The sequence below is a fragment of the Melospiza melodia genome, chromosome 7, assembly GCF_035770615.1.
Source record: "Melospiza melodia melodia isolate bMelMel2 chromosome 7, bMelMel2.pri, whole genome shotgun sequence".
NCBI classification, from domain to species: Eukaryota; Metazoa; Chordata; class Aves; order Passeriformes; family Passerellidae; genus Melospiza; species Melospiza melodia.
This window is the reverse complement of record NC_086200.1, coordinates 24,029,437-24,047,211: the sequence shown is the minus strand read 5'-3', so window position 1 is coordinate 24,047,211 and position 17,775 is coordinate 24,029,437. Positions and strand designations below refer to the sequence as shown.

Here is a 17,775-nt window from a genome sequence, read left to right as displayed (position 1 = left end):
GAAGTTTGAAGCTTAATAATGGAGCTCTGTGCATTGTGTTTTAAGGCTTACAAGCAGCTATTGTATAAGAAATAAGCAAGCATTGTTTTTACCAAAGGTACTTGTGCTTATAGTGGTTGGATAGAACTGCTGTCAATGTGGTTTTGCTTTGTGTGATTGGTCGAAAAACTTATAAAGTAAGTTGTAACATTAAGTTCTTGTTCTGCCGCTCGGGATATGAGCTGCTGGCATCTTCCCATTGTCACAACCATGTAATGAGACTGATGCTGAAAAATAAAACCTCTCAAGGCACATTCCACAGCAGTTCCTTCCGGTTTGAGATTTGTACATAGCCCCCGGCTTTCTCTATACAAGAGAGACTGTGCAAAGTACTTTACATTATTCGAATTTCATGAATTCTAATATCATATATATTTCAAAAATTGCTCTCAAAAATGAATCAAATCCCCCTGTTTTAAGGCACTTTCAGAACAACAGGTACACACACCTCAAAGAAAGACTTCCAGTACTTGACCAGAATCATGAATCTAAAATTGTTGAAGGGCCATAGCCTCTCATTATGTGGGGGATAGAATATGCTTGTGTTTCCACAGATACAGGATCCCGGTGGATTCCCAGAAGATTTATCAGTCCCTACATAGACCACAGATCTGAAGACAACCCCATAGACCACAGATCTGAAGACAACCCCTCGAATGAACACAAAGTCAGCTCCCTCTCCCACCATGCCACAGAAGCAGCTTTCTCTTGGAGATGAAGAAAAAAGAAATTCACATATCCAAACATTGTGGCAAGGACACTCATCACACGTAGATATATCCCACTGATAATGTCCATGTAAATCTGAAATGCAGACATACTCCTGCCTTTTCCACCATCTCTCTACCAGTGACCTTTTATCCCTACTCCCTCCCTCCTTCCCTTCTAGAAACTATTCCTTTTTCCCTGCCTCAAACTTCCCTCAAAAAAGAGAACGGAAAAATTGGGAGGAGTTGGTAAGAACTATAGGGAGAACTTAAGAATATTTAGGAAGGACTTAAAATAAGTCAACTAATGTGTGTTTTTACCATCCACAAGTGAAAACTATCCATTGGGAAAGAAGAAGTATGATTCTTTCTGCAATGCCTTCCAGGGCACCCTGCAGCAGTGCCACCATTGCCATTGTCTTTATCAGCGCCCTCATCCGTATCCAAATGACCACCAGATGGATCGTCCCTCAGCCAAAACAAAACATCTGGGTCACTTTGGTGAAGTCATTAAAGCCAGACAATCTTTGTATGGCCATGGGAAGCATAGATGATCTGCTCTCAACATGCCTGGTGGGAGTCCCCCTGTCACCAAATGACTGCCCGTACCTAGGTAAGAAACCCAACCCTGTGGACACCTGGGACAAACAGACGACGATCCTCCCACACCATGTCTCCACAGGATTTGCTTTTCCAGGCCCAGGATCATGTTAGGGGCAGTAGTGTGAGGCACAGGGTAGGTCTCCAGACATCCAGTGGTGGCTTCCACCATGGTCAGCACATAGTGCATTCCTTGGCATGTCTGGGGCAGTGTGATGTAGTCAATCTGCCAGGTCTCCCCATACTTGTACTTGGACCATCACCCACCGTACCACAGGGGCTTCACTCGCTTGGCCTGCTTGATGGCAGCACACGTCTCACAGTCATGGATAACCTGAGAAATACTGTCCATGGTTAAAACCACCCCTTGTCTCGTGCCCACTTATAGCTGGCATCTCTGGCTTGATGACCTGAGGCATGATGGGCCCATTGAGCTAGGAACAATTCCCCCTTATGTTCCCAGTCTAGGTCTATATTTGGCACCTCTATCTTTGCAGCCTGACCTACCTGCTCATTGTTTTGGTGCTCCTCATTGGCTCTACTCTTGGGGACATGGGCATCTACATGGTGGACATTCACAGCTAGATTTTCTACCCAAGAGGCAATGTCTTTTCACTCATCAGCAGCCCAGACTGGTTTTCCTCTACTCTGCCAGCTGGCCTTTTTCCACCTTTCCAGCCAACCTGACAGAGCATTGGCTACCATCCACAAATCAGTATAAAGGTAGAGCTTTGGCCACTTCTCTCTCTCAGCAATGTCCAGGGGCAGCTGAATGGCCTTGAGTTCAGTAAGTTGACTTGATCCACCTTCTCCTTCAGTAGCTTGTGCAAATGTTGTGTGGGGCTCCATACGGCTGCTTTTCACTCCTGGCTCATCCCTACAATATGACAGGAACCGTCAGTGAAAAGAGCATGGTGCACTTCCTCTGCTGATAGCTAATTGTATGGTGGAGCTTCTTTAGCCTTGTCACTTGTTTCTCTTCATCAGTGAGACCAAGGTCCTCACCTTCTGGCCAGTTTGTAATTATCTCTAAAACCCCAGGGTGGTTCAGGTTCCCAATACAGGCATGCTGTGTGATGAGAGCAATCCATTTGCTCCATGTGGGGTCAGTGGCGTGGTTGGTAGTAGGAACCTTTCCTTTAAACATCCACCCCAGCACTGGTATTCAGGGTGCCAGGGAGGAGTTGTGCTTCTGTACCAGTCAACTCTAAGCCCCCTTGAACTACTTCATAGGTGGCCAAGATTTCCTTCTCTGTGGGAGTGTAGTTGTCTTCAGAACCTCTGTAGCTTTGGCTACAGAATCCCAGTGGTTGACCCCGAGTCTCCCCAGGCACCTTCTGCCAAAGTCTCCAGGACAAGCCGTGGTTCCCAGCTGCAGAGTAGAGCACGTTCTTCACCTCTGTTCCTGTCCTGACTGGGCCAAGGGCTACTGCATGAGTGATCTCCTGCTTGATCTGGGCAAAGGCTTCTTGATGTTCATGGCCCCAGTGAAAATCGTTCTTCTTGCGGGTGACCGGGTATAGAGGGTTCACAATCTGGCTGTACTCGCGAATGTGCATTCTCCAAAAGCCTATGGCACCTAAGAAAGCTTGTGTTTCCTTTTTGCTGGTTGATGGAGACATCATGGTGATCTTATTGATGACCTCAGTGGGAATCTGACACCATCCATCTTGCCACTTCAGTCCCAGGAACTGGATCTCTCGGGCAGGTCCCTTCATTTTGCTCTTCTTGATGGTGAGGTGGGTTTCCAGCAGAATCTGGATGATCCTCTCTCCTTTCTCAAACACTTCGATTGCCGTGTTCCCCCACACAATTATGTCCTCAATGTACTGCAGATGTTCTGGAGCTTCACACTTTTCCAGTGCAGCCTGGATCAGTCCATGGCAGATGGTGGGGCTCTGCTTCCACCCCTGGGGCAGTCGGTTCCAGGTGTACTGCACGCCTCTCCAGGTGAAAGCAAACTGAGGCCTGCATTCTGCAGCCAGAGGAATGGAGAAAAATGCATTGTCAATGTCTATAGTGGCGTGCCTATTTGCTGCCTTGGACTCCAGCTCGTACTGGAGTTCCAGCATGTCCGGCACGGCAGCGCTCAGTGGTGGAGTCACTTCATTCAAGCCACAATAGTCCACTGTCAATCTCCATTCTCTGTCAGACTTTTGCACAGGCCAGATGGGGATGTTGAAGGGTGAGTGGGTTTTGCTGACCATCCCTTGGCTCTCCAGCTCACGGATCATTTTGTGGATGGAGATCACGGCACCTCAATTTGTTCAATATCGCCAGCGGTGCACAGTCGAGGTGACAATTGGCACTTCCTGCTCTTCCACCCTCAGGAGTCGTACTGCAGATGGGCTTTCTGATAATCCAGGCAAGGTGTTCAACTGCCTAATGTTCTCTGCCTCTACAGCAGCTATTCCAAAAGCTCACCTGAGTCCCTCTGGGTCTTTGTAAAGCTGTTCCAGAGGAAGTCTATGCCCAGAATCCATGGGGCCTCTGGGCCAGTCACAATAGGATGTTTCAGCCACTCCTTCCCGTCAGGCTCACCTGGGCTCCCAACAGGGTCAATTGCTGTGATCCCCCCAACACCCCAGCAATGGAAAAAGGTTCTGCCCCCACATGTCCCGATGTTCACAGGGTACACTGCGCACCAGTATCAACTAAGGCTTCATATTTTTGTGGTTCTGATGTGCCAGGCCATCGGATCCACACTGTCTCATGCCTCTTCCTGACTAGAGGCAGGTCTCCTCTAGCCCTGGCTATTATTTCTTTCCTGGGCATACATGGTAGAGTTTCCTTCAAGGTAATCCAACAGATCGTCCTCCCTTCTGTAGCGTCCACAAGCTCAATCGTGGGAGGCTGAGGCTACTTTCATTTGGGTGGAACTCCCTCAGTTAGTGTTTCCCTCCTTGAGTTGATGCACCCATGCTGCTAGGACAGAAGTGGGTTTCTCAACGCACCTTCCCATGTCTTCCCCATGGTCATGCAGGAAGAACCACAGGTCAGCCCATGGGGTGTACCCTCTCTCTCTGGCTGGGGGTTGTTGATCTCTGACTTTGGGGCCTGTGACTTGCCCGGGTGCCACATGGATCTTCCTCACCTCCTCCTTCAACTCCCTTATCTCCTCTTTGAGGTCCTTGATCACAGCAAAGACATGAGCCTGCATGGGGCCATTGATCATACTCTCACAATATCTAAGCTTGTTGGTGACAGAACACACTGTCTCTTGGTTGTTATCATCACTAATTGTTGCAATAAAGGTGGTGTATTGGGATGGCCCCAGATTTGCCAGACTCCACAACATTTGCCCTGTGCACCTGACCTTGTCGGGTCATTATCATGCTTTCCATCCCTCCCAAAGAGTACCTCCAATATTGCCACTTCTCTCAGTTTTTGGATCCCTTCCTTGAGGGTCTTCCAGCACATTCTATGGTGGTGCTCAGGCATTCTCTCCCTGTGGAAAAACCTCTCTCTGACATTCATTAAAAGCTGCTCCCAGAGGGAAAGGGACCCTTACTCCCTTACAAAAATCTGATTCTCACCTGAATCGTGGGTCAAGGGCTCCAAATTCCTTGCCTCACCACCATCCAGTCGCAGGCCTGTACCCATGAGGTCCCAGATCCAGAGTAACCAGGTTGTATCAGCCTCATGTCCCCGTCGTATAATGTCTTTGTGCAGATTACAGGGACTTTTGTACATCAGGGACTTGGTGATGATCTCAACCATTGGCTCCCCTGTGGGTTGTGAAGGCCCTCCTTTCTTATCCTTGCCTGGGTGCTCTGATTTCATTTTAGATCTCCTTGTTTCCACAGGAGTGACTGCTGCTGGCTGTGTCTGCCTTTGCAGTTCAGCTGGAACCTGGACAGTTGTAACATCTGTGGGTTCCACTGCTGCCCCCTCAGACTCTCTCTCTTTGAGGCAGGGGGAGGGTTTCTCACCAGCTGGGGAAATGTGCTCCTTCAGCATCTGGCCCATCTCCTTCACCAGAACCACCACCCAATCTGGGTGGTTCATTTCTGAGGTGGGCTGTGGGATAGGGTCAGGCTCTGGGGCAGCAGCATCCCTTGTCTCTGGGGTTGGTGTCAAGATGGTTTTATCCAGGTTAATTTTCCCTTATCTCTGAATGCTAGATAGAACAGGCCTATCAGCAACACCAACCACTGTATGATATCATTAGCATTTAGAGTGGATCTGAACCCTTTGAAAACTGGTGGGGAAGGCCCAAAGAGCTGGGTGAAGGGTTGGGAGAAAATGTCCACCGGTGTAATTTCCTCAAAGTAAGTACCATTATTAAAGTAAGCCCAAAACCACACAGGTAGTGTGTGATAGCTCTGAATCCATGTGCCTGCCTTCCAGTGGAAGTTAAAAATCCATGAATCCCTCACCTCATTAAGCCATAAAGCAAACTGGATAATAGCCACAGCAGCCTTAGTTATGGTTAGCCTGTGTTCCCAGGGATGGCTGGGGTGCTCCTGGATGGGGCAGAAGGAGGAGATCCAGGCCCTCTGTGAAGGTGATGAGGGCAGCGGGCTGTCAGTGGGGCGGGCCGGGTGAGCTGCAATACCTGAGCAGGGAGTTGCAATCCCTGCCCCGGCTGCGGTGGGCTTTGATCCTTGTGTGGACGAGGGGTGGTGTGGGCAGAGCACACAGAGATTTCAGGGACATTGCTGAGGGGATTCATGGCCAGCACCTTGCAGCTGATCCCTTTGGCCCCTCCTCTCTTGTGGCCACGGAAAGAACTGGGTGGGATGGCCCTGGCAGAAAGGTCTCCTTGGATTCCTGCAGATCCAGGTTCTGACCATGGCTCTGTTCCTCTCTCTTCCAGCCCCTCAAGCCCTCAAGACAACAGCCCTTCCCACATAAGTACATTTGTTCAGGTGATGCTTGAGGGAAGAACTGCAGAATTACTTTCATCTGCTGGCTCACAGGAACCAGTGTCTCTTTAAGACCTCCAGATCTCTTGGAAGGTGAGACCTGGAGATCAGAGGAGACCCGCTGGAGCTCCAGGCACAGCTGATGATTAGCACAGCTGAGCCTGTGGGAAGCTCCCATAGCTCCTGCCTTCTCCCTCCCTGTTGACAGCTCCCTCCCTCCAGCCCTCAGACCCTACCTGTGGCAGTTGGTGTTTTACAGCTGTTTTAACATAAAAGTTAGATTTCCTATGTTAGTCAGTTATAATGGTTTCTCCCACGTACCCCATTCTGTTCTCCCTGATGGCTCTTCCTATGTTGTTTACCACAAAGTTTTCCCACCACTCGTCTGCCCATCAGTGTGTCAGTCTCCCTGCTCCTCCCCTCATTCCCTTATAAGCCTTGTCAATCTCAGTTGTACTACCCCTTACTCTTGTCAGTCTCTGTAGTCACTCGCCTTGTATTCTTGAATGTTCTGTGTCAGTTAGATATGTCTCGATGGTTGATTGGTTTGTGAGGCTTCTTCCCTCCCCTGAATGATCCTTATTGGAGTTGCTAAGTGATGTGTTCCTGCCCTAAGATCCCCTCATTGGGTGAGAGTTGTATCCCCCCCTTGGACCATCCCCTCTTGAAAAATGCTAGTCGGACCCACTTTCTTTGTGATTTGCACCTGACCCCTTTCAGGAATAAAGCCTCCTTGGAAATTCAGACAAAGCCTCCTAGGAAACTCAGACAAGTGATCCTTCCTTGTTTCCTTTGCCTCTGATTTCTCATGCCGTGCTCCTGCTGTGTGTTATGAATAAGAAGCTTGACTAGCCAATATTCAAACAGCAATCAATTTAATATTTAGTATGGTAAAGTATAAGCAATACAGCTCTGGGTACAGTGGGGGAAGTTTTCCCTCCAACTGCGCACCAATAATTGATGGTTACAGGTGTTTATAGGGGTACTCATCAGCTTTTTTCGGCAGTTTCTATTTCCAATTTTTTACTCATCAGCAATTTTTATTCCAAATTATTACATCACAATTCTCTACACTGTTGTGATTTTAATTTCTCAGGATGTATCTCAAAGGAGTATCCCCAGATGGTGACGGTCCAGTTTCTGAAAGAATAAAGACGAATCCCATCTGGCGGAGTCCAGCTCCCCAGATGTGTCCACCTTTTAATTGCAGAGACTATAAATCTCATAACAGTGATGTCCAGCTTCCCTTTGGTCGAAACCCTAAATCCTTGAGGTGATGTTCATCTTCCTTTCTCAAGCTGTTTTTCTCTGCTTCAATAAGGCGTGAGATAAGCATATTTCCTTCATATATATTCCAAAGCTATAGTTTCACGGATACAGGTAATATTCTAAAATTACACTTCAAAAGGTTATTATTGCAGAGCTTTTTATGGATTAAATGCAAACAAAAAGCAACATCTTTAACACCTTAATTCCAATGTTCCTAAATGAATCAGGGTTAATTGCAAAAAAAGATAGTTCCAAAGGCCTTTTCCTATGCTTTATTTTTCTCAGTTATTATTAGAATTCGCAACTATCCCATTGTCAGTCTCTACATATATCACAATCACAAATACACACGTCGCCTGTTTGTACCTGATATGAAATACAGCTTTGCGTTTCACAGTCCTTATTCTGCTTGTATAAATTTTCATTTATCTTACTCATTCTTGTCTGGGCCTCAAATCTGGCCAAGACTTTTGAAGCTTTCTCTTTTGGTCTCTTTTCTTTAATTTCATTATTTTTGTTATCTTAGCTGTTTTCTCAAACTGACTATCTTCTCCGGTAGCCAATTCTGAGTCAGTTACTGCAATCTGCATGCTTTGAATGACTGAGTGGATTAGTCGGATAAAACCTGTAATAAAGCAAGGTAGAAACAATAACCCAGCTAATGAACACAATATCAGGAACCCTATTTTCTTCCACCAAGTTCCCCCTTGAAGCATCTGGTCCCACCATGGGGCTTGAAGAATGGAATTTCATTTTTGGACAGGGACATGAGCTACCCTTTTGATCTCTGCTGCCAAACCCTGGATGGTTTCTCCGTAATCATGAATTTCAACACAGCATTCTGACTCATTGAATTTCCCGCACACTCTCCCTTTTTCGGCCAGCAAATAGTCCAAGGCTATTAAATTCTGATACACAAAAGCCCGCACCTGAATGTGCTGCCGGCTTAACAAGTCCAGGGCCTCTGAGGAGTGGTTCGAGACTACCTCTACCACTGCTTGCAGTCTAATCAACCTATTCAACAGGTAAATTGGGGTCCTATATCCCCAGCTTCCATCTTGAGCCCAAGTGGCTGGCCCATAATTATTCTTTCTGCTGGCCACTCTTCTTCTCCCCATTTTTGGTCCCCTCCTGCCCTTGGAAACTCAAGTTTCAATTCTCTTTTTTCCCTGTTGAGGTTTTCATATAAGGGTTCCTAACAGGTTACTCTTGGACTTTGTAGTACAAAGAAGGAGGGTTGTGTAATCCCCAAAGTACAGGATCCTTTCCATCTACAGGGCTGTTCACTGAAAGCTTTTTGCCCACAAATGCAATATATACCATTTGGGGCTTTCCATGGGTCAGTTACCGCCTCAGGTTATTCTCAGTATATTCTTAGGGTCTCCAGGGATTGGTAAGGGTTAGCTTCAGGACTTTTATGCCAGCACAACTTCGTTTTGTTGTTCCATTTGCAATTTTTCTCTTTATTTAAGCTGCAGTATACAGCAGGAGGTGTTGGCTGCCAAGTTCTAGCGTTATTGTTTGAATTTACAGCTAAAGTAGACGTGCAGGGAGCATACCCTACCACTTCAGCATATTTTCTCCCCTCCCTGCTGATGCAAACTGTCCCAATTATTCGATGATTTAAAATCCATCCTCAGGCTGGTTCAATGTTTTGGAAATTTGAGTACGGTTGTATTTTAGAAATTGCTCTGAAGCTAGACCCTCACCTCTCCATGACCATTTTTCGGCTGATTTTAATCTCCCACAAATGCAGCAGTTGGATAACTCTTATTCTGTCGCAATTTTTTGCATTAGATCTACAAAAAGGTTCTTATTTGAAGTCAGAAGACCCCCATCACCATACTGCTGTTCTAACTGTTTGTATTGTTCACTTAATTGCTTCTGATATTTTACTTTCTGGGTCTCTTCTTTCTCTGTCCTTTGCTAAACAAAAGAATTTGGCATATCGCAGACAACTTCGTTCATCATCATCTTTTAGAAGGTTGGTTAAAAATGGGTCTATCTTTGGAAGAAACTTTCAGTCCATGTTTTCAAATTCCTCCAAACCATTATATTTGCCACCTGTAGTGCACATCTTTAATTGGTTATGGTCATAGCACACTTCACTAACATGGGAATGTGCCATGAACATTGATTCCATTTTTCCCCCAATCCAGACAGTGTGATTGCATTTGTCACAGACAGTCGGAGCAACAGGCTCTGATCCTGCAGCTCGCTCGTGGATTATGTGGAGTTCAGGAGTGAGGCTACTAAGGCCCATTGCCTGGGATGCAATGATCAATACAGTGAAAATAATCCTCAAGCGTTTAACTCTCTATCTCTCTCAAGGCCCCTTGGGTTGCATCCAAGGGCCGAAATGTAGATCTTCTTGGTAGCAGAGTTTATACCTTGGGATTTAGTCACTGATATCTTTTGTTTCATTTTTGCCTTTCACCTCATGAGCCTTCAGATCTCTATTTATCGTGGTTGTGGTCCGATTCTTTTTAATTCAGGCCAATTGGCCCCTGAGTTTGGGGAATGTGCGACTACAATAGGGTTGGTGTATGTGCCTCCCCCTCTTCCAGCGATACTTGGCTTCCTGCCACTCTTTTGCTTTAATTTGATATTCATCCAGTATCCAATTGCCCTTGTCACACTCTACTTTTTCTAATTTGGCCTTTGGTACTTCCTGCAAATCAATTCCTGCTCTTGTTCTGTGTACGCAAGTTCTCTACCAATCTTTATCACCTGTTTTAATATATATCCTTTCCTTACTGTAGCCCACAAAGTTTTGTCAATTTCTTTCTCTATTTCTTTTATACAATTACAGCAGAGAGCATTAGGGATCTGTCCCCTTGGTAGGTTTGTATACCAAAATTCTTCACACTCTATACACTTAAAACAACCCCATGGATAACACTTACAGTCTGGAGTAGTACATTCTACCTCTGGTGAGTACAGCATTTTCGTGACATACATCAGTCTTTTTTTAACTTGGTTCTCAGTTCTCCGGGGGTAGATGCAATTCTCCACTGGGACTCAGCAGGCGTCTCTGTCGGTGGATCCATCTCTGTCGGTGGTTCCGCTGGTCCTTTGACCTACGATGCGTGCGTCCAGCCTTTTACCGCAGTTGGACAGCAGTATCGGTGGTCAGCAGAGTTAAATATGGACCTTCCTACCTAGGAGACAAACTTTCTTCTTTCCAGCTTTTATTCAGCACCCAGTCACCCGGTTTTATTTGATGTATGCTAAATCCAAGAGGGGCTATTTGAGCAATTACTTCTTTCTCCCTTAGTTCTAGGACATGTTGTCCCATCTTCTGGATGTATTTTTGAATAGTCATATTGGCTACAACTACTGATGTTTGGGGTACCTCCTGGGAATAGGGCATTCCATAAATCATCTCATACGCAGAAAGTCCCATATCTGCATTTGGAAGTGTTCTTATATTAAGTAACGCTAAAGGTAAACATTTTACCCATGACATTTGGGTCTCAATCATCAATTTTGTTAATTGCTGTTTTATACTTTGGTTCATTCTTTCCACCCTCCCAGAGCTCTGGGGGTGCTAAGGGGTGTGATATTCCCAGGAAATCCCATGGCTTGTGTTACTCCTCTTATGATGCTGGAAGTAAAGTGGGAGCCCTGATCAGAATCAATGGCCCTGATAACCTTAAATTGAGGAATGATTTGTTCCAACAATATTTTTACTACAAACTTCGCCGTGGCTCAGGCAGCTGGGTAGGCCTCCACCCAATGAGTCAGTTGATCTACTAATACTAACAAGTATTTCCTTTGCCCACCCTTGGTAATTCAGTATAATCCACCTGAACCCTTTCAAATGGTCTGTAGGCTATTTTTCCACTGCCAGTTGAAGATTGTCTCATTACCTTTTTGTTAACTTTTTGACAAGTTGAACACCCTGTGTTATTTGTTTTGCTAGATCAAAAATTCCAATACATCCATAATATTTTAAAAAATGATCACATAAGGCTCTTGTTCCCAATGAGTACGTTGGTGTAACTGGCTTAGAATCTTTCTAGCATAAGCTTTTGGTAAAATCTCCCTCCCATCTGATAGTACCCATTTTCCCAGCTCTTTCTTAGCTTCTAATATTTTTATAGCTTCCTCCTCTTGAGTACTATAGCTTTTTGGCAGCTCCTCTTGAATTTCCGCTATAGTGTTCAGCTGGATAGTTTCTTTTAATTTACATGCTACCTCTTTTGCAGCTTGGTCAGCTGTGTTGTTTCCTCTTGCTAAGTAGCTTGACCCTCGTTGATGACCTCTTACATGTACTACAGCTATTCTCTTAGGTTCTTTCAGGGCTTCAAGCACTCTAATTATTAACTCCTGATGGATTGGTTTCTTCCTTTGAGTGTTTATCAAACCTATTTCCATCCAGATTTTTCCAAATGTGTGTACAATTCCAAAAGCATATTTTGAGTCTGTGTAAATAGTCCCCACCTTATCTTTTAAAAGTTCTAAAGCGCAGTATAAAGCAAATAATTCACGAGCTTGAACTTATTTTTCCTCTTTCTATTGCAGACATATTTTCTCCTTCTACAATAGCGTATCCTGAATTTCTTTTCCCTTCTGTCACCCTTGATAGCCATCGATAAAATATTTTTCCCCATTAGATAGCTCCATCTCACTTATATCTGGTCTCACTTTTGTTTGTAATTCGATTAATTCCACACAGTTATGAGCAAGCTCTTCAGCTGGCTCCCCACAGAGAAATTGAGCAGGGTTCTGAGCCGGAGTGACTTTAAGTTCCAGTTCAGAGGAATGTATCAAGATAGCTTCATACTTTTAAATCCAGCTATCAGTGAGCCACTTCTCTGCTTTTTGATGCAATATGCTTCTAACATTATGGGGGTATATATTACTAAAGGAGCTCCAAATGTAACTTTTTTTGCTTCTTCTACCAGAAGAGCAGTTGCTACTATAGCTTGTAAACATATTGGCCATCCTCGACTAACAGGGTCCAGTAACTTTGAATAATACCCCACCGGTTTTTTGTCTCCTCCCCAGTGCTGGGTAAGGACTCCATAAGCAGTTTGCTCAGCAGTATTTACAAATAATTGAAAAGGTTTACCTCAGTTAGGTAGGCTGAGTACTGGGGCTTGAATTAGAGCATCTTTCAAACTCTTAAATTGTTTTTCATCCTCCTGATTCCATTTCACTGTATTACTATTAGTTTTTCATACAAAAATTTCACATTTTGACTACATCTATCTATCCATTGTCTACAATATCCCAATAAATCTAAGAGTTGTGGTACTTCGCTTTTGTTATTAGGGGAAGGCAGACTCAGTATTCCTGATATTCTCTCAGGATCCAATTTCTTTGTTCCTTTACTCAGCCAGTGACCTAGATATTTCACTTCCTCTTCAGCAAATTGTAATTTAGCCCTTGAAACCTTTAGGCCTTTCTTTCCCAAGAAGTTCAACAGACTGATTGTTGCTTCTCTCACTTGCTCCTGATTCTCTCCTGCAATTAATAAATCATCTACATATTGTACTAGTTTAGTTCCTTCTGGTCTTTCAAAATCTTGTAAAACTCTTTCTAAAACCTGGCCAAAAAGATTTGAGGATTCTGTAAAGCCTTGTGGAAGAACGGACTACCTTAATTGTTGTTTTCTCCCTGTGTCTGGATCTTGCCACTCAAAGGCAAAATAGTCCCTGCATCCCTTCTCCAAAGGACAGGACGAAAAGGCATCTTTCAAATCCACTACACTATACCAGGTATAGTCAGAGGAAACCTTACTTAGTAATGTATACGGGTTAGCTCCCACAGGAAACCTTGTGGCTGTTTGCTGATTAACAGCCCTCAGGTCTTGGACTAGACGGTAGCTGCCGTCACTTTTCTTCACAGGGAATATGGGGGTATTGTGGGGTGACATACATTCTTCTAACTTGCCCTGCCCTAAGAGTTCTTCAATTACTGGTTTCAGCCCTCGCCTGCCATCTAGTGGAATAGGGTATTGTCTCACTCTTACAGGAAACTCAGGGTTTACAATGGTGATTTTTAAGGGTTCTATATCCAATTTACCGATTTCCCCAGGAGTGGACCAGATATTAGGACATATTTTACTCTCGTTCTGGTCTGTCAGTTTGTACATCTGTACCTTTAGTTGATCATTTTGGGGTTGAATACCAATTTTTAGCAAAAGAATCAGGTCTCTCCCCAAAAGATTGTATTCTGCTTCTGAAACTAGTAATAGATAACTAATATCCCCTTTCCTTTTGCTTCAATAAGTACTTCTTCAATAATGGGAACCTTAAAGGCCTCCCCTTTTGCTCCTGGTCACACAGTCCTGGCCCCTTGTCCCCATGTCAGGCTCTGGGGTGGATCCTATGGAACATTCTTTGGTGGAGGCTGTGGCTCCAGGTGGGCCGGGGGGATCCTGGGGGACAGGGACCCCGTTGGGCATGAACAGCATTGGACTTGTTGGGAGAAACTGTGAGGGGGAGCTGGGACGGAGTGACCAACCCAGTGACCTGAGACAGCCCTGCTGGGATGTCACACAGCCCCTCTGTGATATCACAGCCTGCTCTGTGATGTCTCAGTTTGCTCTGTGATGTCATACCTCTAACCTGTGATGTCACAGCCTGCTCTGTGATATCAGAGAGGCAGTCTGTGATGTAATAGCTGCTCTATGACCTCATATACCCCATTCTGTGATGTCATAGCCCACTCTGTGAACTTCTGTGAAATAAGGAGGGGCAGCAACAAAACTTCTGCACTGGAATTAGGAAGGGCAGACGTTGGCCTGTTTAGGATGCTGATGTGGGGAGTACCAAATCAGGTCCTGATTCTTTAAAGCGAAACAGCCCTTAAAAACAAAGGGGTCCAGGAAGGATAGACACATTTCAAGAAAGTAATCCTAAGAGGAAGGAGCAGCCTCTGCCAATGTGGCAAAAGATGATCTAGTGAGGAAAATGACTGGCTTGCCTGCCCATTCAGATTTTGTGGGAACTCCAGTGTAAAAAAGGACCAGCAACTCAAGAAGTGTTTAAGGATGTCATTATGTTACCTGAAAGAAAATTAGATACGTGAAGCTCAATCAGAACTTAACCTGGCCCATTCTGGAAAAAAAATAAAAAAAAAACTTAGTATAAAAAAGTGTATAGCAAAAGGAGGGATAAGGGAATGTCTACTCCTTATTGGATGTAGTGGAGAATATAGAAACTAAAGAGAAAGAAAAGCCGAGCTACTTAACACCTTGTTTGTTTCAATTTTCAATATTAGGCAGGCTGTTCTCAGGACAAGTGTTCTCCTGAGCTGGTAAATGGGCACAGGGAGCAGAGCAACCCCCCCTGTAATCCAGGAGGAACCAGCTGCTGACCTGCTGAGCTACTCAGATGCTCACAGGTGTCTCTGGGAACAGATGGGATCCATCCCAGGGGGATGAGGGAGCTGTGGATGAGCTCCCCAAGCTGCTCTCCATCATTTACCATCACTGCTGGCTCTGCAGGGAGGTCCCAGAGGACTGGAGGTGCCAGTGTGAGCCCATCCCCAAGAAGGGCTGGAAGAAGGAGTTGGGGAACTCCAGGCCTGTCAGCCTGACCTGGGTGCCTGGCAAGGTTATGGAACAGATCACCCTGAGTGCCATCACAGGACACCCACAGGATGGCCAAGGGGTCAGAGCCAGCCAGCGTTGATTTAGGGGTGGCAGGTCATGTCTGACCAACCTTATCTCCTTTTATGACCAGGTGACCCACCTGTGGATGCAGGAAAGGCTGTGGATGTTGTGTGCCTGGACTTCAAAGCCTTTAAAACCATGAGCCACAGAATTCCCTGGAAAAACTGCAGCCCATGGCTTGGACATGATCACCCTTCCCAGGGTAAAGAGCTGGCTGGAGGCCAGAGAGTGGTGGGGATGGTGCTGCACCCAGCTGGTGTCCAGGCACTGGTGCTGTTCCCCAGGGATCTGTGTTGGGCCCAGTCCTGTTTAATATCTTCACTGGTGATCTGGGTGAGGGGATTGAGTCCACCATTCACAAATTGCAGATGGCACCAAGCTGGGTGTGAGTGTGGATCTGCTGGAGGGCAGGACAAGAAGACACAGCCTTAAGCTGCACCAGGCAAGGTTCAGGCTGGACAATAGGTAGAAGTTCTTCACAGAAAGGGTGAGTGGGCATTGGAATGGGCTGGCCAGGGGAGAGGTAGCAGAGTCACTGTCCCTGTCCAGTGGCACTTAGTGCCATGATCTGGGTGACAAGGCAGTATTAGGGTATTGGTTGGGCTTGATGATCCCAAAGGTCTTTTCCAGGCTATTTGATTCTGTCATTCTGTGATAATTGGGACGCGCTGGGGCCATTGTGACACTGCAGGGCCTCATGGAACTAAGAGGACCGTGGTGACACCGTGCAGGCCCACAGAACCAGGGGTCCATTGTGGTGCTCTGGGGCCAAACGGAGCCAGGGAGTGCGCTGTGACACTCGGGGTCCTCGTGGAACTGCAGAGGCCATTGTGACACTGCAGGGCCTTGTGTAACCAAGGTGTTTCACCATTTTGGCACTGCAAAATCAAGGAAACCATTGGGACACTCCACAGCCCAGTGGAACGAAGGGGCCTTTCTGACACTGTGGGGGCCCATGGAACCAAGGGGCTCCTGTGAAACTGCAGCACCAACGAGAACATTGTGTCACTGTGTAGCCCCATGGAACCATGGAGACCATTGCCATATTTGGAGCCCAATGGAACCAAGGACATCTTTGCAGATGTCACCAAACTGGGTGTGAGTGTTGATCTGCTGGAGGGTAGGAGGGCTCTGCACAGTGCCTGGGACAGACTGGATCCAGGGCCCAAATCCAAAAAGGTGAGGTTTAGGAAGACCAAGTGCTGGGTTCTGCACTTTGGCCACAACAACCCATGCAGTGCTGTGGGCTGGGGACAGAGTGGCTGGAGAGCAGCCAGGCAGAAAGGGACCTGCAGGGACTGATGGACAGCAGGCTGGGCATGAGGCAGCAGTGTGCCCAGGTGGGCAAGAAGGCCAATGGCTCCTGGCCTGGCTCAGGAATGGTGTAGCCAGCAGGAGCAGGGCAGTGATTCTTCCCCTGTGCTCAGCACTGGTTGGGCAGCACCTCAAGGGCCCCCTGGAGTGGGCAATTAGAAGAAATGTGAAGCAGGGGGTGCAAAGAAAGCAAATGTGAAGCCGAGGAAATGCTCAGGGCTGTTTGGGGGCAGTTGCCAGGCAGCCCTGGCTCTGAGCAAAAGCGTCTGCAGTGGGATAGGAAACTCCCAGCTGATGGGAACAAACTTTCTGGCTGACTGCAGCGGCCAGCACACTGGAGATAGATCAACCCCTGCTCTGCTGCTCCTTCCCATCGCCCCCAGGGCCCTTGCAGAGCCCCAGCCATGCTCTTTGCCCTCAGCCTGCCCACAGCCAGCCTGGGGCTGCTCACGGGGCTTTTCTGTGCTGAGCATTGGCCTGGGTGTGTTCTTGAGAGAGCCTGGGCAAGGAGACTGGAGCCCCCAGGGCCTGGCCTGAGGCGTCAGCGCTGCCCCAGCAGTGCCCATGGCCTGTCCCTGCTGCAGCCCCGGCACTGCCACCCCCAGGGCTGTGCCCGGCCCCGAGAGCACTCAGGCCCTGCAGCAACACCAGGGCCACCAGGGCAGTGGGGCAGGGTCACAGCAGCAACACTGGCAACACCAAGTGCTGCTGCTGCTGGGCACAGCTGCTGGGCCAGCACTGATCTGCCCCCAGCTCTGCACACAGACATTGCTGCTGCAGCTCCAGAGAAGGCAACACAAGGGCATCTCTGCAGAAAACTCTGCTGGGAGATCCTTTAGAGGCACTAGGGATACAGCCCCTCATTGACACAGTATGTGGACACAGAGAAGGCAGAAAGAAAAAAAAGGAAAAATGGCACAAGCAATGATGTTTACCTGTGGACAATATGATGAAAGTAAAACAAAGTAAAAAACACCTCAACCAAAGCAACAAAAAGTATCTAGGATGACTTTTATTACAAATGATTTGCAGAAAGGGGCCAGCATTTAAATGCTTTTAAAAGCATCCAGTCATTAGTGTCCACACTGCAGCCTTGAGCTCCTGGTTCCTCAGGCTGTAGATGAGGGGGTTCAGGGCTGGAGGCACCAGCGAGTACAGAACTGACAGGACCAGATCCAGGGATTGGGATGAGATGGAGAGGGGCTTCAGGTAGGCATATACTACTGTGCTGAGGAACAGGGAGAGCACGGCCAGGTGAGGGAGGCAGGTAGAAAAGGCTTTGTGCCGTCCCTGTTTAGAGGGGATTCTCAGCACAGCCCTGAAGATCTGCACATAGGAGAAAACAATGAAC

At 46.8% G+C, this 17,775-nt stretch overlaps 1 protein-coding gene across 1 annotated transcript in view; it reads right to left on the bottom strand.

Annotated features, from left to right (window-relative positions):
* Nucleotides 1–2,217: 2,217 nt before the first annotated feature.
* The window catches only part of LOC134420893 (olfactory receptor 14J1-like), a gene marked incomplete at its 5' end in the record, with an annotated part of 41,060 nt that continues 25,502 nt past the window's right edge, over nt 2,218–17,775 (bottom strand). Inside the window, 2 exons of the mRNA XM_063161301.1 lie at nt 2,218–2,223; nt 4,441–4,500. Coding sequence (XP_063017371.1) covers nt 2,218–2,223; nt 4,441–4,500 — 66 coding nt within the window. The remainder of the gene's footprint in view (nt 2,224–4,440; nt 4,501–17,775) is intronic.